The sequence below is a fragment of the Cyanistes caeruleus genome, chromosome 12, assembly GCF_971803275.1.
Source record: "Cyanistes caeruleus chromosome 12, bCyaCae1.hap1.1, whole genome shotgun sequence".
Lineage (NCBI taxonomy): Eukaryota > Metazoa > Chordata > Aves > Passeriformes > Paridae > Cyanistes > Cyanistes caeruleus.
In genome coordinates this window covers 11136882-11158027 of record NC_141712.1, presented here as the reverse complement: position 1 = coordinate 11158027, position 21146 = coordinate 11136882, and the positions used below count along the sequence as shown (strand labels likewise).

At 41.9% G+C, this 21146-nt stretch overlaps 1 protein-coding gene across 1 annotated transcript; it reads right to left on the bottom strand.

Moving 5' to 3' along the window:
* Positions 1 to 1906: 1906 nt before the first annotated feature.
* On the bottom strand, positions 1907 to 21088 carry RBL2 (RB transcriptional corepressor like 2). Its single transcript, XM_086847610.1, has 22 exons — positions 20859 to 21088; positions 19439 to 19569; positions 18033 to 18233; positions 17272 to 17336; positions 14066 to 14194; positions 13344 to 13504; positions 13171 to 13235; positions 12316 to 12502; positions 11455 to 11621; positions 10859 to 10968; positions 9886 to 9989; positions 9395 to 9532; positions 9024 to 9188; positions 8354 to 8465; positions 7530 to 7802; positions 6982 to 7253; positions 6259 to 6435; positions 6033 to 6104; positions 5547 to 5658; positions 4362 to 4564; positions 3981 to 4145; positions 1907 to 3570 (listed from the first exon to the last, which is right to left on the bottom strand). The coding sequence occupies exons 1-22, from the start codon at positions 21051 to 21053 to the stop codon at positions 3400 to 3402; spliced, it is 3375 nt and encodes a 1124-aa protein (XP_086703736.1). The 5' UTR covers positions 21054 to 21088; the 3' UTR covers positions 1907 to 3399.
* Positions 21089 to 21146: the final 58 nt, after the last annotated feature.

The following is a 21146-nucleotide window of genomic DNA, read 5'->3' as shown; positions in this document are numbered from 1 at the left end:
GTCATTTGTGTCCCAATAGCCTCAGTATTCTGGACACCTGGCAGATTGTAAGGAATTGAAAGTGCCTCAGAATTGCCATGTGCCTGATCAGATTTGCAGCAGAGGACAGGAATGGAAGAACTGACTTGAAGGTGAGTGTTTTATTGCCTGGAAAAGTGCTGCTGTGTGCCTTTCAGTGAAAGGATGTGGGAAAAGTTTGAAGGTGCATGTACTGGCCTGGAGTGTTGCTACTAAAATACTGTGAAATGAGTTCTGTTACTTCTGTTCTCTTTTTCTGGGAAGGCTGAAACTGAAATTGAAATGCTTCAGATTTATCATGGGCCAGGTTTTAAAGGACTTCTGGTGTGAAGCAGATGATGGGCCTGACCTTGTACTGAGTGCATGACCTGCTTGGACAGGGCAGGTCTGGAGCTAAACCAGACTGACAGTTCCTCTGTATTCAGTTTTATGATTATTCAGAAGCCTCTGTTACAGATCACTGACTTGCACATTTCCTAAGACACTTAGGTGAAGGACTGGCATCAAAGTTAAATTCCTTCTAATCCTGGGCCACTCCTTGGTCTGTGCTGCAGTGCAGGCTAGGAAACACCACAGTCGGCAAGAACAATGCCCAGGAGGAATCAATGGCAGGATAATTCTGTGAAAGTGATGGTTGTTGGAGTAAGTTTTGTTTCTCTCTGAGCTGTCACAGACCCCTGCAAGGCTGGTCACTAGGTTGGATTGCTCTAAGTTAAATCCAGCTAACAGAAGTTTGTTGAGAATAATTTTATTTATTTAGAGAATGTAGAGTTTTGTTTGGTTTAGAATGAGTAATTTGAAAAATTATTCATTAGACTGGGAAAGGGGAGAGAATGCTGTGTATTTCTGTAATCAAATTTGTGTATTAAAAGAAGCTGTTCCAGGAACAAGGTAGGTGAATCAGTACTGTAACAGTGCCATTGAAATCAAATCCTTTTCTCCTGGATTGAGATATGTTTTTCCTAGAACAGGAACATAATTTGTTTGAAGAGTAAAGTCTGGCCAATACTTTGATAAGGGGATGCTTTTGAATATCATCTTTGAAATTCTTAACTCTCTGAAGTTTTACAAGGGATCTGTAGGTTAAACCAGTGGAGTTTCCTACTGAGGCTGCAGTTGGATTCCAACCAAACTTTTCTAAGTCGTGAAAGAAAATATTTGAAGCCACTTCAGATTTTTCTTTTCTAATATCAAGTTTATATGCCTTTTTTTTGTTCTTTGGAATGCCTGTTGAAGTTTGTTTGTTTTTTGTTAGCATTTTTTTCAAAGTAGTAACAGCAACTTCTATCTTTGTTATTAGTTACAGCTGAGGGTAACTTGTTTTCAGAAAGGGACAGGGCCAGCAGCTGATGAAATAGTCTCAGGCCCCCTAGGTAAAAAGGCAGGGGGAAATCCATGCATCCTTTGCTGTACAAGTACAGCACTGGCCAGTGGTGGTCAGAGCAGTTCTCAACTACTTAAAAATGTTTAGAAATTTCCCTCAGTTGAAATGTGAGCAGCCAGCGCACAGGAAATAATTCTGCTGTCACTGTGTGTGAAATCTTGTGTTAAAAAGCCCCTGCAGGGATGGCAGATTGTTCTGAAGCCCTCCTGGGCTGTGCAGTGAGGCAGCCATCCTCCTCCTCCTCCTCCTCTGCCAAGGGAGCAGCAGCTGGAGCTGGGGCATTCCCTGGCCCTGCCTGGTGCCTTCTGATGGAGCAGCAGGAGAGGACGTGCTTGGAACAACCATGGTGACTAAACCAGGGCAGGAGTAAATCCTTTCCCTTGTGGTGTGACTAAGATGTGATTATTTATTTTTAAACCTTTAATTGCAGTGTAGGACTGAAGTCCTTGCTGCAGACTTTCTAGCTTTGCACATACAATGCTTTTTCACACACTAACATGAAACTGTAAGTTTATAAAGTCTTTATTGAAAAATACAATTCCAATATTTTCATACAAAGAAGTAAATGGAACATAGTAACAACAAGAATTGTCTGACACTTCCATAAATATTTTTACAGAAACATCTACACAACTTTTGGACTTCAGCTTTCTGTTACGCAGGTAAGAAAAACCATGTTTTTATTTTACTTTAGTTGAATTTATAGTGGAATTAAGCCTTAAATATTCCTATTATTCAGAAGGGCAGGAATGACTGAAAACAGGCCTGTTAGCTTTTGCTTCCTCAGTAAGCCTTCTGGAACCTGAGTGTGCACCACATTTTGCATGAACACCCCCTCCCCAGCAGAGGCCTGGCATCCTGTACTGTGGGAGAGGGTTGATGCTTTCCTAACAAGTCTGGTATTTTGGACCTATTTTAAATGAAAACAAGTGGTAAGTGTAATGTGCACCACCTGCTGATCCTGGTAGGAGGGGAGGGATTTCTCCAGGCAGCCTAGTTTAAGCCTTTTTACAAAAACCAAAGCAAAACACAAAATCAAACTCCCCAAGCCCTGTTCTTTAAAGACAAAATATCAAAATTCATGTTTTAGGAGATGGGCACCACCTTCCTGCTGCTGAGTGAGCAAGGGCTACAGTGCCTGACTATGAAGAAAAGCAACAAGCATATAAAATTCCTTGAAAAAAAGCACACATCCCTGGCTTCCTGCATTCATTGCTGCATATACATCGAGTTACAATGAATTCTTAATGCCATTTGCTGACAAGAAGAGCAATGGGATGTCTATTGAAATAAATACAAAAGTCAAATTGTTTCAGTACAGAACGACAGCTGAAGTCGGCCTTTGCAAAAAATATTCACATTTAGAAAGTGCCATTGCAAATATACAGCAAAATTCTTCTGCCTTAACCATGATGCTTCACAGCCCCACGCCAAGTGTCACCTTGGGACCACGAGTTCACTTTCAAACAGTGCACAGCTCAAACCACTCAACACAATCACCTCCCTTGGTACAGCAAAGGGCCACACATTGTGATCACAACACTCTGATGCTTCTCAAGGGCATGTGGAACATCCTGAATATGGAAAGAGTCCATATCATCCATCTATGCATCCAGCTTCCATCAGGGCTCAAAATACTCCCCTTGTCTCTTTGCAAGCAGAACTGGACTCTGTGAGAATGTTATTCCAAAGCTGTTAGTTTGTGAGGGGGTTAGTGAGGAACCCTGACACCGTCTGTGGGTACCTTGGTGCAGGGCTCCGTGCTGAGGCCCCTGGACCCGGCTGAAGCACCGACTAGAGCAAAGCAAAGCTGCAAAGTCCACAGCTGTGTTAGGGATGTGTTCACCAGGCAAGGCTGGAGAAGGGTCACTTGCCTTGTGAAGAGCTTAAGCAGGGCCAGGGCTTGTGTTGGGGGTCTGAGGTGGCTCCTTGCTGGCCCCAGCACTCTCCCCCTGGCCCAGGCTCGGTGCAGGCGGGGAGGGAGGAGTTGTGCAGGTTCAGTGAGACCCTCGGTCGTTCGCCACGTCCTGGAGTCGTCTCAACAGCGCCGTGTGATTCTCCTGGCAGATGCGCTTGGCGGGGGCTTCAGTTCCATCTTCCAAGAGGATGCCTCTCTTCTTTGTGGGTGTTTCTCCAGTTCTAACCATGCTGTTGATTTCCTTTAGCCTCTGGAGGGAGGAGGGGGGCAAAAGGATTAGTGCTCTTTCTCTGTGACTGCCCCAGTGTGCTCTGAACTGTTGTTTCATGCATTGCAGTGGCACTGGACAGGCTCTTTTGTGGAAAACTGTACTGTACCAAGGTATTTTCTTCATCACTGTACTGGTTCATTCCCTTATCAGAGTAAATCTTAAACTCAAGGAAATTTGTTGTGTGTCTGCACGCAGAGCTCAAAGGCTTATCCAGCCCTTCAGCTGTGGCAGCTGCACCGGCAGTTTGATGTGCCTTAGCTGACCGTGTGTGTTGGACAAGGTGAACAAAACCTTGTCTCATGCTGCAGAGTCTGCTCTAATTCTACTACCAAAACCAAAAAAAAAGAGTTAAGGAATTAAAAGATCAAACTGAAACACGTTAGTCTCACCTTTGAGGGGCTGCTGCTGAAGTAGTAGAATATTTTCTCCTGGGGAGAGAGGGCAGACTCGTTTCTGTGTGGTGAGATGTACAGGGGGTGGTGCTGGGAGAGCTGCACTCTGCGGGGGGAGCCGAGGCGCACGAAGGGGTACGGCGAGAGTGGGGGGGAGTCTGTCTGCTCGGAGAGAAGAGAGGCCCTCAGCAGCTGCAGCCTGAGCTCAGGGCTCACTGCAGCCAGGCTTTGCCACACATACAATCATACAGGTGTACAACAAATGCAAGTTCTGTTGTGTTATTAGGCCAATGAGTGTTTTTCAGTTTAAGGAAATTTCACTGCATGATCAGAAGATCAAGCTCTGTTTATTAAGAAGAAGCACAGAACGTAACTTACCGCATTTGAAGTGTACTTGAGGGCAAAGTCCTTGATCTGCTCGATGTAGACGTTGTTGTAGAACTGGATGAGGTCCCCGCGCTCCTCCTCCTCGCTGTCGCTGTTGGGGCCGCTGAGGCGGGTGGGGGTCGGGGGCGCGCTGGAGGGCTGGGGCACGGGCAGGGTGCTGCTGGAGCGCATCACCGGGCTGGAGTCACGGCTGCCTGCAGGGCACAGCCACAGCCTCAGGCACTCCTGCAGGGCACAGCCAGCCACCCTCGGCAAACGGCACCGGTGCCTGCTGCCGCCAGCACTGATGCCCGTTTTGATCCCCGAGTGCTGTCCCCTACACAAAAGCTTTGTTGATTTCTGGATAAACTGCAAGGGATTTGCTGTAGGACCAGAGTTGCATGACAGTATAAAAAGAGCTGAAACTCCATTTTTCAGCATTTGTGTTACACTTATAGCAGGAGCTCTTTCTTGTTGCCACTTGGCACCATTTCAAGTAAAGAATGGTAGTCTTTTTGTGTCAGAAGAAATACTTGTCTTGGCCATACTTCCTGCTAATTTCATGTGGGAAGTTGCAAAATATATGTAATTTTTTGCCTTCCTTCCCTGCCATCTCTCTGTGACACAAAATATTAATACCTACTGCTTATACCATCGTCTGTTCAATACCTTGAAAACTGCCAGTAGGAATACTTCACTTCTTCAGTTTCCTTTATAAAAGTTAATTCAAGGAAAATATGTCAGTTCACATACCAAGGGAGAATCCCCAGAGCTGTCAGCTATGCTGAAATCAATGCTGTGGGTGGTGTTCCCATCTCTGCAGACAGACAGTGCTACAAAAGAAACTGTAGCAGCTCTGTGGTTGTGATAAGAGTAACTGTGAACCTGGCTAGCCCAGATTTCCTCATTCTGCAAAGACTTCAAAGTTCTTTGGTGTGTGAGCTGAACTCAGAGCTCAGGCCAGCACAGCAAATTCCCAAGGTAAGTGCATGGGGGGAGGGATTTGAAACCGAGTGGGTGCAATAAAAACCTTGAATTAGAGCAACTCTCAAATGTTATCAATATATTCTTAATATTATCTAAGTTTACCAAAGGAGGAAATGTTTGGGCTGAAACAACACAAAATCCGACTCTTAGTTTATGCACAGTTTTGGAAATGGAATTAAACCCGAGCACCTGACATTTGGAATCACTCACTTTTTTCTTTGTTCCTGTCTTTGCCTCTGTCTGTGGGCGAGTTCTGCTGGCTGCTGTCACTGCTGCCCGAGTGGCGGCGGCGGCGGCCCTTGATGAGGACACTGCGATAGACCTGCAGGGACAGGAGCAGCATGAGCAGGGGAGGGTGCAGCAGTCCCCAGTCAGGGAACAACTGCCTGCACGACATGTCTGCTGCCACAACTTCACTGTGCTACCAAACTGCTTCTTGCACAGCAAAATACAGCCTCCTAAGAGGAATAATAGCCCACAGGCACTGCCTCCTTAGGTTTTAAGTAAAAAACACTTTCTAGTTTATGTACAGTTTAACAAAAAAGCTTTCAGTAGTGCAGGATTTTGGATATGACCCCTCTCTTCTGAGAACAGTTCATAGACTGCATCCCCTTAATACTAAACGTTGTTTTGCCAAGTGATCTGTTCCCAAAATAGAATGAAGGTATTTAATAAACAAATAGTGACTGTGCTCACGTGACTCTTGGCTTGCGGCTGTGTCCGGTAGCAGCGCATGATGTTCTGGAATGATCTGTCTTCGTTAGTAACCTGAAGGACAGAAAAGGTTCTGTTTTTCTGCAGGTTTTTGGGTCTTTTGTTTGGCTTGGGGTGTTTGTTGGTTTGAGTTTTTTTAAGAAGTACTATTGGGAATATTAAGTATTAAAGGAGTTTTTTGTTTGTTTTTTCTTTGTTCCCACTTTACCTTAGTCATGACATAGATGGCGCACATCAGCAGCTGATCCAGGTGTCTGTCCATCATGATTTCAGGGCAGTGCACCAAGGAATACTCAAAACATGTCCAGATCTTTTTGCGCAGCTCATCAGACACATCAAGTTTGGCACAGAGGTCCCTCAGACGAACACTGGCCAAGTGATACACCTGTGACATTGGACATCGTGCTCAGGGCCACAGCAACACTGCTCTTCTGACCCAACAAAAGAGTTAACTCAGACTTGCACACCTGTAGAGCTGCTTGTGCAAATGTGAAGCCAAGAGAAGAATAACTAAAATAAAATTTAACTTTTTTGCTTACAAGGCACAGACATTCTCAGTACTGGTATCAGTGCTAAAAAAAATTTGTTTGAAGCTTATATTCCAAGCTGTCCTGAGCAGAGAAAGCATTGCCTACAGCAACCCCTGTATTGAATAAACCAGAAAGTCTCAAAAGTGAACCTCTTTCTTTGGAAGAGCCTTTAAGAACCAGCTGGCCAAGTACAGAATCTATTTCCATGTCCTGATGTGCCAGCACAGTCCTTTGCTAGTGAGAAGTGGCCTGCAGGAGAAAATGACTCTTCAGCTGTGTATGAGTAAATAGAGATTAAATGTAATATGCCCTCATTATTACAATCAGTAAGTGTGTATTTTTAAAATTACTGTACATTTACCAAAATAAGAACTAAGCAAAGCAAACAGATCAAAAAGTACCTTTCTGAAGAAGAGTGCAAGTGAGCCCATTTTGCGAGGCCTGGCAGCCGTGGCACTCAACTGCTGGGTCTGTCTCTGCTCTCCAGGGGAGATCTGCTGCACTGTTAACTGGCCTGGCAACTGCAGTGCTGCCCCAGCCATCTGAGGGGCCAGGCTGCCAGCCAGAGTCTGGGCACTCAGAGGCTGCATGGGCCCAGACACAGCCTGGGGCTGGGCACCTACATTTACTTGGACTGGGAAGAAAGTTATTCCTCCATTTTCATTGGCAATACCTGTAATGTAACAAAAAGAGCCTGAAACAAGAACACACTGGGTGGGGGATGTGTGTGTGTGGTTTTGAGTTTTTAATAATAATTCAGTACTTCTTTTATTAGCTACTTAGAACTAAACATTTAGTATATGTGAAATTGTTTAATCAAAATACTTTGGAAACTTCATTATGAGACAAGAAGATAATGAAGTCAGGTTTTCATACTAATGCAGTCCTCCCTGGCTGCGTTCCCTGATGGGAACAAGCCTGAATGGTTGTGCAGCAGCTTTTTCCTCACCTTGCACAGGTATTGTCACCGTCTGCCCGTTGTTGGCTGTCACGGTGGCCGTTGCCACTGTCACCAGGGTCTGGCCAGGCACCGGGGTCACGGACACGGCCTCGGGGCTCACGTTCTGCACAGGCACCGTGCTCACCACGGGCTGTGGGGGCACCCTGACCGCGGGGCCACCCTCGGGGGCACCGTCATTGTCAGCGAACAGGCGCCGCCGCGTGGGGTTGGCTGTGGGAGAGCTGTACCTGTCATACAGCGTGGCTGGAGGGGAGGAGAGGCCTGGGGAAGAAAAACACACACACAGATTATATTAACTCTTGTTTTATAATCCCTTGTTTTAAAAATAAGTGATACAAAGCTCTTCAGGAAAGAAAAAATTAAAAATACTGAGTGCTTATAGAGATTACCTAATCTTCAATAATTCTGAGTTTAATATTTTTCTAAATTCATGTATCATATTTTTTCTAGTGGAAACATTTTGAGATGTTACATAATATATAGTGGAGTTTCTTTCCTAGTATAACAACAAAGCAAACCAATCAGAGTGTAAGCTGCGTGTGTATGCATGTATAAATACTGTTAAACACATGCATACACACACGCTGTTCATATCCATCACCTGAGAACACCCTATCAAAGCAGTACTGTTCACACTGACAGGATGAATCCATCACTAGTAGACTTCTGACGCAACTGTGAGTTGCAATACAAATACCCTTTACAAATGTGTTTGCAGCTAACTGTACACTGGCATTAAGGCAGCTTCCTCCCTTACATAATTTAATCTAAGTTAGCAATGTACAGCATGTTCTGCTTTAAAAAAATCTCACCTTTTCCCAGTCCTCCACTTTCAGCACGAACCTCGTTTATTCGCCGTGGTGTCAATGGTGAACCTACAACACTGTTCCCAGCAGATCTCTCAAAGTACTGAGGTGGCATTACCTAAAATATTTATCCTTTTATTAGAGCAGCTGTATCACACATTAACTACATAGCAAATTTTTAATAGCTACTGCACTACACATTTTGAACAGCAAAACTTTGTGGAAAAATAACAAGAAAAGTGACAAACTTACCCTAAGCCCAAGAAAACCAGAAGTGAGTAGTGATTTTGGTGCTCTGGAAGATCCACACTGTAATAGTCTTTCTGTGGCTACTGTGTGTAGTTTTTACCACATTTATTGTCTAATAATCTTTCCAAGTGTTACTGGTCCAAACCTTCCCTTCTTGACCATTTTGTTCACTGTTCTTGCTACACCATTAAAATACTGGATAAAATACTGGGTGAGAATCACCTCTGCTGCCTGTCTCTGTTGCAGATGTCTCCAGAGAGGTGACCCTGACCAGGCCAGAGCACGCTGCACTTGTTGCTTTCCCTGCACTGCTGGGCTGGTGGAACTGCTACTGAGACATGCAAGTCCTCTCCTTCAGGATACAAAGTCTTCTGCCTGCCATCCTGTCTGATTATGAAAGCTATGCAACACACAGAGATGAGCTCACCTCTTCACAAGTAGGAACTTTGTTTTCGTTCTCTCTGATCCTGTCCCACAGTACAGATTCCTGTTTCCATGCCATACTTTCCAGGATCTGTTCTTCAATGTGGTTCAGGTGTTTTACCACTTCCCGACACAGGCCGTCCTCTGCTCTAATGAAAACCTCAATCACCTGTGCAGTGGATAAGTATGATCAACATAATGTACTTGTTTCAGATTCAATCTTAAACAAAGATCTAATTCCAATACTTGATTTTCAAGGAAGAAGACACTATTAGAAATATGAAGGCTGCACTACTATGACTCAATCCTAGGCTGTCATACAGGTCAATGAGCACTCATGACTTTGTAAGCATTTCTAGCTATCAAACACATTACCTTGTAAAAATGATAAACTGGAATGTCAAATATTTCAGTGATGAATGGGAAGTTTCCAGGTGGGTTGTATGTAAAGGTAATGATCTCCAGGCAACACGCCAGCAGAGACCTGTGAAACACATCTTGCTCCAGTACTGCCTGCAAGAGTTGCAAATTTTAAGGTTTATTTTACAGTGTAACTAGAGAGAAAAATAAAACCCTTTTTATTCTCTCAACAGCAAGATTCTCAAGCTTACAAAAAGTGAAACTATTTTTTAAGGGACAGAACAGAGTTCAAAATGAGCCATCTTTACTCATTAAAAATTTACTCTGTGTTTGCAAACACAATTTCTTGAACCTTTTTTCTTCCATTCAGGTGTATTTACAGGGTTCTTCTCAGAGATTTACCCTCATTTTAAATAGCTGACAATTCTGCTCTACATTTGTGTTCTTTTTTTGCAGGTCAAATTTTAAAAATGATTAAATTTTAAAAATTGATTAGTTTTCCTTACAGATAAGTCAGTGTCTCTCAGTCTCTTCCTCTCTTGCTCAATGACTGACTCCAAGACCTTGTAGTAGAGCATCTCAGCGCGACGAAAATGTTTACTAGCAACATCTGCAGGAAGTTTAGATAGAAACAATATTGTAAAATGCAAGAAAAAATTATTATAATCTTCAGATACAGAAATGCAACAGTAGCTTGTGTAGATTTCTGTGCTGCTGTGGATACAATACTTTCAGGACTAAACCAGTTAATTTCAAGTTAATGTAGGAATCCTTCTCCTACACTGCCCTGATCTGTGAATGCAGAGCAGAGTAACTTGCTACCAAACCCAGATTATGGTGACAGGGCCATGTATAAAAACAACCCTTAACATTGCTATAACAGACACAATTGAAATTGAGAAAATGCACTTGTATGGATCCACCTTGCACTGTGCAAAAAAACCACTGAAGCTACTAAGCTGGCATGAACAAAGGAAGGCCTTATTAACAAACAAGGTCAAGAGCATCTTCCTTATATTCAGTCCATCTTCAGGCACTTCAGATATCAAGACAACTTTGCAAATCATGTTTTTGTGTTTATACTGGCAGGATTTTAATACCTGTACTAATCCATCTTCATACGTAAGCCCAAGTTGCTGTTGGGTTTTTAAAGACTACAGTTACTCAGATTTTCTTTACCAGCACAGAAATCCATGCCATCACTTATATTCTTATATTTGAGAGAAGAAGTGGTACACTTCAAAGTCCTTTTCATTGCACTTCTCTAGTGCTGAAAGTGTGATCAAATTCCAGTGATTCAAGCTAAGGCTGATTATAAAATTTTACACAACACTGAAATTTTCTATATCTTAAGAACACAGGAAAAGGCAAAAGAGGTAGAAAAGACACTTGTCGTAAAACAAAACCTGTATGTAAAATTTAGTTATAAGAGATGGATGTATTTATAGGCATTTTATGGATAAGCAAAATGTTTCCCACCTTTGGAAAAATTACTGAATTCTCCTTCAGACTGAGAGCTCTGACAGTACACTTCGTGCATTTCTTTCAGTCTGTTTGCAATGGATTGAGAAGGATCTCTGGAGCATGACCTGAAAATAAAAACTAAACATTTTCAATATACTATTCCTACTAAGACCAAAACCACCCTATATTTTATACGCTGAAAGCATAAAAAATGCAAATATATTGCACAGCAATACAAACAGACCCAAATGTGCCTAACTGCAAAGCAGTTTATGCACATGGAGAATAAAGTTTGGTTTACATCTCCTACAGTATGGGGTGATTTCCTAGGTAGTGCCATTAGTTAATGGTAAGAAAATTTTATAATGGCAACTTGTGGTTAGAGAAGCTCATAACTGCTGGGTTTTAAATAGTGGGTGTTCACCAATCTCTAAGGACAGATGAGTCTAAATAAAGAGAATAGTCTTTCAAAATGTAAATGTCTCTCTGGATTCCATTTTACTCCCGTACTAAAAGACTGGTTCACGTTTTAAATTACACTGTTCAGCATTAATGTTTGCTATTAAAATTAGAATAGAAAATAGGATTATTTGGCTGAACACCAAATTTACCTGAGTATTTGCTCCAGATTTTCACTGGGGGCATTTTTCAGCCCTGCCAGCATCGTGTGCAGGCGGCTCAGGCTGTAGGTTGCTATGGAAACAGGTGTCACGTATGGGTTGCTCTCTTTAATGTACTTGCGGCCAGTAAGGGGGGTTGTGATCCTGAGTGATTTGGACTGAAAATAAAAAAAACAACACATATACAAATGTACTCTGTTATAAACTTTGATAAAGGTCATAACCTAGAAACATCAATCTGCAGAATTCTTATTCTGTGTTATGGAAAAAAAATGACTCCTAATCAAACAGCCCAAACCAGACCATGACTCAGGTAAGAGCCAGCTTTTTCTGTGTTGCTCAGATGTTTGTATCAAACAGTTCTGTATAAACAGAGGGGAATGAAATGCTTAGACCAATCTCAAAAATTCCCCCCAAACCACAGTATCCCTTCCTAGCCTGAGTACCAAAGGTAGCTGTAAGCTCACAGCAAAAGTGAACTGAGCCAGGGTTTCCTTTAATTTTCTTAAAAGAAATGAAAATTCCTTTAATTCCTTGGAAATTAAACCTTTCCAAGGTTCAGCCTTTAACATAATAGGTCCTTCTGATCAGTATTTTAGTTTATTTGCATCAGATCAAGCCATCACATTAAAACAATCAACTTTCAATTAGCACACAGCAAAATCAATACATCTTCTAATTACCAAACCACATAGTAACTTCTAACAAATTTGTTACATTCTTCATGAAGTCCAGCCCCCAATACTCTGCCCATTTTCTCCCCATACTCCGAGGTGTGTTTTATTTCTGTCTCCATAGGCAGCCAGGGAGGGTGGCATGTAAAAACAGCAACATAGACCATGCCATACTCACCCTGTCAAAATGCTGCTGCAAATTATGCTTCACTTGTACCCTTTCAGTTGTTTCCATTCCTGAAGGTGTGTTTAAGCACCTTGTTAGAGTTCCAATTTCTTCATCTGCATCCTCGCCAAGGAATATTCGCTCATCGAGATTTCCCACTGACAGAACATACTCCTCATAGGCTTTGTTGATGGCTTTGCTACAGCAGAAAGGAAGGACAAACAACCCCCCTTTTGCTTTGTTCACCTGCTCACACACTGAACACAGCTCTGGCCTGGGGGAAGTCTACTTCAAATTTCTTTTGACCCTCACTGAAGCTCCTTTAAGATCTACAGTACCTTAAACATGACAGTGGCAAGGACATTATTTTCCCTTTGTATCTGATGCCCTGCCATTTATCCAGCTGCAGGAAGAACACAGTAAAATACTCAGAACTACTATTTCCTGGAAACACCTCAACATTTACACAGCATTGTATCATAACTGAACCATTTTTATATCATTAAAAGAAAGTAAGTCCTAGCCATAAACATCTCTAAACACCACCAAACCCATTTTTTTGCCTCCCCCTTCCTACTCAGTCTCCCACTGCTTTTTCATAATAACTCTGAGTTACACACACAAGAAAAAAAATTCAGGAAAGAGAAGCATAAGAATAAAAGCAGACATCAGGTAGCACCATCCTGACACACCATTCCTCTTTCAAGCAGGCCTCAGCCCCCAGCACTGCCAGAACAGGAAGGCAGTGCTGGATGTCCATTACTGAACACACAAGGCATGGCTGCCACCAGTGCTCAGGTCAGGTAACAAGTGCAGCTGGGCCACAGAGGGACACTCATGCAAACCAAACCACAAACAGGGACTTACACACTATCTCCAAAGTTCCCAGGATCCAGAAATCCTGTCAGATTTTCATCTTTTCCTTTTAAAAGCTGTAAGACATTTAAGAACAAAGAAAAAAAGAAATTTCATTTCTTATAAAGGTTTTGAAGGTAACAAGTAAGGAGAGATTTTTTTACATTACAAATTTACTGACCAACCTTTTTGTCAAAAAGCTTCCGAATATATGGCTTCCAAAAATGTTCCTTTATACCTTTTGCTTCTAAAACTAATCCATAATGTAAAGAACACAGTTTTTCAATGATGCAGGGAGGATCAGATGATACTTTATAATCCTTACTATGGAAGTCTTCAGGCAGACCTACAATTCAGAATATTGTATAATTAAATTTTGCAAATCCATATCCTGCTTTCTTATTAATTTAAATTCTATGCAGTGTAGTCAAGGTAATATGAAATTAAAACAGCAAACTAATTAGTTCCCTTGAAAGAACTACTAATTGTGTAATGCTCACTCAAGTGGGTAATGTTATCAAAAACAAATTTTGAGTTATATATTCAAAACCATTAGTTACTGAGTGATAAAAACTACATATATCAATTCTAATAGGAAAAAAATCAAACACTGGTGAACTACAATATTTATTTGAGATAATGGTCCCAGGTCACATCTGAAGCACTACAAGTGAAGGCCAATCCTGTACAGCACTGAAAATCTAAGTGCAAGCCAGGGAAGAGTTACATCAGAAATTCAATGGCAACTTCTCACCATTCACTTGAATTCGTGGTTATCAAGTCAATCTACACTTCCATTCTCTTCAAAAAGAGAACAACAGCAATCCAGGAATGAGACAGAAACAAATCTCCTATTTGAGTCCTGGGTCTTCAAGTATTTCATATCAACTTCTTTTTTATAACATACCCTTAAAATTAGGATTCAGGAGCTCTTTACGGTTAGGACACTGCAGAGCATTTCCATACACAAGATCCAAAGCACATAACAAGAGGTGGTAGGAATTGACCAAGTCATCACTGATCATAGGAAAATTTCCTGCAATATAAGAAAGCCGTAAGATAAAATCAGTGAAGATTTAAGAATTTTTTAAAAAGAGACTGCTGCTGTTTATATTACAATCAATAATGGAACCTTAGAAACACAGACTTTGGTGACTCTTAAGTACCTGGATAGCAACACAGGCAGTAAAGCAGACTCACAATAACATGTAACAAATACAAAAGTTAAATATTTTTTCAGAAACAACAGCAGTTGTGAAGGAACTCAAATACATTTTGCTGTTTTGAAATCAAACCTTACCAAAATGTTGATAAATACGCTGTTCCTGCTCCCTCATTCAGAGTAATCTCATTAACCAGGGCATAAATAACTTGAAGCAGCCTCAAGCTGTATAATGCAAACAGCCTCAAGGAAGAAAAACGTGCTTCTGCAATTCTGGCAGCACCAGCCCCACTGCCTGGCGGAGTCACGTCCTTCACTGGATTCCCACCTGCCCGAAGCTGGCCTGCTCTGAAGGCCAAGGAGCTACAATGGGTTCTGAGACTCAACTTTTCCCCTTTTCCCCAACTTTGCATTGCTGTAAACAGCCTCAAATAACTTTAACTTTGGCAAGGTTTTCAGATAGCCTAGAAACTGCTCCCTCCTTCAGCCCCTGCCCCTCACTCCCAGAACAAACCTGTACCTAACTCAAAGTCAGATTTTTTTTTAACAATCTATTTTCTTGAAAAAAATTTGCTGGGGCATACTCATTATAAACACTAATAAATATAACTTAATTTCTCTTGTGCTTTACAGAAGAGCTAAAATGTGCCTATCTCTGACTTGGCTTATTATTATTTTTTATCTATCATTTTCCTGCAGAAAAGAGTCCTTGTAACCTGTTCACAATCACAAACATTACAATCAGAGTTGTACATTACTGAACTCATTTATGTTTACTGATATTCCTCTAGAGGAGTGACCATAGCTGAAAACAGTTTGGTAAAATATACAATTAATCAATAACATAAATCACTATTCTGTAACTTTTTATGCACAGCACGATGTTTCTATTACTCCTTAAATACTAATAACTCTTCCACTCTTTCCACCCTCCCTTTTTTTTCAGGGAAGCTCCAAATCACTAAGCTAATCCCCCTCTGAAGAACACATTTAAATTCCTGAAGAAATCTGTATCATATAGTAATAAACTCACGTAGAACACATTGAAATGGATATATGATTAGAGAATTTTTCTCAATTATGCTGTTATTTTTTTTAGTAACATACCAGGTAGTTCAAAATTGTTATTTTCTGTTTCCATGTTTGTTAGAAGAAAAATAATTTCAATGCAGATAATTTAAACTGTTTAAAATAATGAACCCTAGATGAAATTTTAATGAACTTTACTTATCAGTTATTTCAAAATCATTAAAGGTTCACAGCAAAGTAATTAAAATCCTAAATACTACTAGCAAATCTTTAATCACTAAAATTCTCAAAGTAACTGTCATAACACAGGTTCAATTCCACAACCATGACAACTACCACGGCAATCCTTACTGTCAGCACAAAAGTTAATAAAATTTCACAGTATCAGTAGTTCCACAGTAATTTTTTTGTTGCTGACATTTCAAACAAGGTTCCCTTCCACATCGTACCAAATAATAAAAAAACAGAGATTTTTTTTCCCCCATCAATATTAAAGAAAGAAATAAAAGAGCTGGAAGAGCAATTCTTACAAACAATATGCTGAAGTGCAGTCCCAGTGAACAAGGGGCTCCCTCTGTGCAGTGCATGAACTGAAGGGGATGTGCTGCAGGAGCAGACAAGCCTGGGCCTGCCACTGATGTGTGGTTGCTGTGATAAGGATTTACTGCCCAGCCCCAAACCACACAGCACAAAACCTCACACCAACACCTAATGCCTTAATAGTCAACACTCAGTTTCCATTTCTGTGCTGCCACACTTTAATAATCATTTGGTAATTTTACAGCTTCTGTGCACTATAATTTTTTTCTTTTCTTTATAAAATTCAATCAAATGTGTTATCAACACATACTTGTATCAACTGTGTGTATCAGCTAACACCATAGGTTTAGTTACCGTGCCTGAAACTGTGTGTAATTAACATGTAGTCAATGATGCAGTTACTCAAACACATCAGTCAATAACTTAGCAACAGGAAGACCCATGAAGTTCTGCACCTTGTCAACCATCCCACCTTCCCACAGAAGTGAGGACTTTACAGAAGGGAAAAGGAAAACCTGTGATTTTCCAGACTGACCTACTTACTCTCTCAGCTGCCTACCTGTGCTAAGGAAGTGAAGTCTTGACTGACTGGAAATAAGTACAGTACCAACTCTGCTGTGTTTCAGGCTGAAAGCACCACACTTGTTTAGGAAAGACTTCTCTTGCCCAGTAAGGTGGAATTTGAAGTCCTAAAAAAAGGCATCTTCCTCACAGGATGGAGTGCTCAATGCAGTATTTGTGTCTCAGTACACCCTTCCTGATCTCTGTGCAGGGATGTGTCTGAGGGTCCAGCACTGCTGCCAGGAACCCTCTGCAGTGAGGCACAGTACAGAAAGAAAGGCTTTGTAAACAAAGTTCTGAACAAAATTAGTGCCAGGACATTCAATATTGCCACAGTCCTAGCCTCAAAATCATCCAGTTCAGGAAATCATAGCACACTGTAGGAATCTTAACACTGATTCACTTTTAAATTTGAAAAATCACATCCCACCACACAGGAATATCAATCCTGACACTCTCCCCAGAGCACTACCTTAATATACATCACTCACAGTGAACACTCAGCAGGACTTGAAACAAGGCCTAGAGATGTGGAAACTCTTTAAGACAGATTTGATGAGGAGAGATTTTAGACTATACGTGCTATTACTGAACAACTGAAGCCTAAGATACGGATTTCATCCTGTTCCTTCCTTTTTCTCCCAACAGTCACTACCAAGAAAAAAAACATCTGAAATTCTCTACTGTCCTTATAAGCTTTAAGGCTGCTCTTACAATAAAGATTACATGTGCACTGCACCACTGGGTATTTTAAGGACTGATATAAAATAATGACCAATAAAACAATGTCTGCTATATTTAATCCCTTTCAGATCTCTTACCTTTTGCATGAACAAACAGCACCCAACAAAACTGGAAAACTTCGGTCACAGTACATGGTTGTCGTCTTTTGGAGGAAAATACAGCAAGAAGACTCAATGAATGAAAACTGATAAAACATCATACATGAGTCACTAATTCAAAGAGAAAGTTAAGCTTTACTACAGTGTGGTCAAAATCTTACACTATTCCCACAAAACCGTAACTACAGGAAATACAGAAATACACAAAACCTGAAAGAAGTTTAGTGTAGGCACAACTGGAGCCCCAGACTCAGTCTGCAAATTCAATTCCACAGCACCCCAAATACAAACAGTAACAAAGAAACAAAGTTCTATTATTAAGAAAATACCCACAAGATCTGCAGCTATGAAGAAATCCACGGGAGTTACTGGGCAGTGAAACAGACTGAGCAGTACTATGAGTATTAAAGCCATGAAGATCATAAAAGAATCAAATTCTTCCTATCTTTCCTATCCTTGCAGCACCAGTGCTTCCCTTGTCTACAGGCTGATTGAAATCTCTCTCTTCTCCCCCATCCCCCAAATAATCAGAAACTCAGCAGCTTTGAGATTTCCTGCCCCTGTCAGATATGAAACTGAAAAAGAGATTAAAAATTTACTGCAAGCAAGGACAAATCAACTCTGATATTATAAACAACTGTGAAAATACAGTCAAAATACTATTAAAACAATCAAGCAATTTCATGGTACTTTCACTACAGTAATGCTCTAAAATCAGCCTGGAAATAACAGAAACAAACCTCTGTTTTCTTCCTCTCTGTTGACGAGGCTGATCTTCTTGAGGATACCTGAAAATGTCCTGAAAAATGGGCTCATACTTCTTAAAAATGACTGCAGAAACAGTAAAGTTTCTCTCTAATCTCTCAGTTCGCTCTCTGAACTGGGATGGTAGATTTGCCATGTCTTCCCACTTCTTCATCTTGTTAAAAAACTCGATCAAGCTGGAAATACCAAACGGGTTAGATCAGAAAGGCTGTTTGTTTTTCCTGCAGAAATAAACTCTACATTTTCAATGAAAGTGCAATTTCTACTGCCCAGATAACTGATGAAACGATGACATTGCAAACATGACAGCCAACTCAGAGCCAGTCCTTTACCCATAAACATGGATGAGCTCAGACAGCTCGAGAAATATTTTTAGGTCCTTGGCTGATAACCACGTTAACTATGTACTCACAGATCTGGCATCTTCTCACAAAGAGAAAATCAACTCCAACATTTATATTATTCTGAAATCAGACATGCCCCCTTTTTTCTGAAAAAATTATTAATTTAAATAAAAGAACCTGTGAGATCTACAATGCTAAGAATATTTTACAAAGTATGAAAAACCTCTTAAGTTTTAGTAAATTGCACTTTGCAAATTGGACTTTAATTCCTTTTCTACTTCTTTATGTACACCTTCTTTTTCAGTGTTATTAGTCTTGATAGCCCAGATGACAGAAACAATTTATCAACTTTCAGTTCCATGAATTTCTGATTTTGAAAACAAAAGCTTACAGAGGAACACTTTTGCAATGCTCAAATCAACAACAATGCTTCAACAGTAGAGGAAATGGGATAAAAAGTACATAAGAACATTCTTTCTTTTTTTTTGTGACAATCTGTGGAATTCTTAGAAAACAATGAGATTGCTAATAAATAAAGTCAATTGTTTCAGAAGCTTTTCTTTATTACTTAATGGACATAAACATTTGACACAAATTTGTTCATCAGATTCTGACCTCATTTAGTAACTTTAGCAAGAACATGTGAAAAGTGAAGTTTTCTTATGCAAAAATTGAAATAAATCTTGTGAACATTTTCACAGCAAACTACAAATGGTTTCTCATGTAAGAAGTTCAGACTTTGCATGCCCCAAAAACTGACTGTTCTTCAGTGACTGGCTTCTTTCCCCTTCGAGTGAAGAAAGTCAATCTCTTATTCTGAAAACCAGTGTTTTTATGAACATAGTACTGAGCCAAAGGAACTGCCCTACTTCTGTGACAGTGAGCTATAACACAAGCATTCCAGGGATATAAAGTCTATCTTCAAAAGCAGGAAACAAGAAACACATTTAGCTTTTATTCCCTATTTCCAATTTCACAAGGTGAAAAGCACTCTTTGAGATTTTGTAAGTGTCTAAAATCAGCAGAATAAAAGTTACCTTTGGTCTGAACAGCGCAGGATTCTGGTTAAGGATACGTAATTTCCTTCCGCTGTTCCTCTGCTCACAGTTGGAATTGCTTTCCTACAAGCCACGTACAAGGCACAAGCCAGCCAATGCATGTCATTTCCCTGTGAATCAAAACATCAGGCATCTAAAAAACTTCACTGAAAAGAAAAACATGCTTTTCAGCTACCCCAACATCAGGGAAAAGCAAGTGTCCAAACAGATGAAGTTCAATCAGTGAGAAAGTTGATTTGCTGTTTCAAACTTTTGTTGTACTTTGGGTTTTTAACTGCAACAAAACAGGTGCTTAATAGACACTGAACACTGAACTGCATCAAAACTAAACTCATTAATTACCATTATAAATTTCACATTTGACTCGAAGTGTGAAATATATTTTGAGTATATGAAAATATAGTTTTAGTGTTGTTCTTCTGTAGCATTTTGTACTGCTTAAAAAGAAAAAGGTAAAAGAAAAAAAAGACTACAGTTCTTGCAACCAAAACATTCTTCTGCCCTGAACAAACATAGGAAAAGAAAAACATCACTTCCATTTCGTTCTGTATTACACAACAGAACAATTATTCAACCGGGTACCTAAAGACAGAAATTAATTCTAATGAGCACTTGAAATTTTGTTTTCTGTCTTTCATTCAATAGTAACACTTGAGTGGAAAAATGGGCGGGTAAAACAAGGGGCCAAACTGAATTCGATGCTGTGGTTTTGTCGGGCTCCGTGATGTCACGGGCCCGGGTGAGCACACACCTTCGGGGGCAAGGCTCGTTCCCGAGCATCGCTGCCCGTCTGGATGTGACACAGGCGCTGCCGGAGCGGGGCTGCTCCTTCCCACAGCACCGAGCCCTGCCCGGTCACCGGGAGGGCAGCGCTGCGGGGACCCGGCAACTGCCGAGGGTTATCACAAGCGCCACCTTTGCCATAGGAAGGCACCGATAAAAGGCGCCTCCGAAGCTCCCGGGCGCGTCACCGCGTGTTCCTGTTTTCCAGAATGACGCGACCAACCCTTTACCTTTTACCCTTCACCTTTACCTTCTACCCCCGCCCCGGGCTGTGCCGCGGCCGCGCAAGCCCCCAGAAACGACAAACAAATGTGATCACACCTGCGCCGGGCATCTCCGCGGGCCCCGCGCGGCTGCGGAGCGGCGCTGGCCGAGGCCCCCGTGCCGCTCCCCGGCCGCACCGCTGGGAGCCCAAGTACCACAGCGACGGGAGCTCTTCCATTTTTAACACCTTTCCGCCGCTATGACTCCCAATTGCGATGGTTATTGCCGGCCTCCCGGGCGGTGCAAGGGAGAGGCCGCCGCGCCTCCACCGCCGTCCCTTCTCTCCGCACTTCACCCCCTCACCCGCCGCGCTCCCCCCGGCCCGGCCGAGGCCCTGTCGCCCCTCCCTCACCTCCAGGGTGTAGTTGCGCTTCATGCTTTGGTAGCTCAGCCAGGCCTCGGCACGGGCGCGCTCGTCCATGTTGAGGCTCCTGCAGAGCTCCTCGTAGCGCTGCCGGGTCTCGCTGTCCTCGCCCGGCGGGGACGGGGCTGCGGCCGCACCCCCCGCGGGACCCGGCTCGGCCCCGGCCGCGTCCTCGCCCGCCATGCCGCGCCCCGCCGCTGGGGGGCAGCGCCGCGCTCCGCGCACCGCGCCTGCGCCGCCGCCCCGCGCGTTCGAATCCAAACACCGCGGGACGGG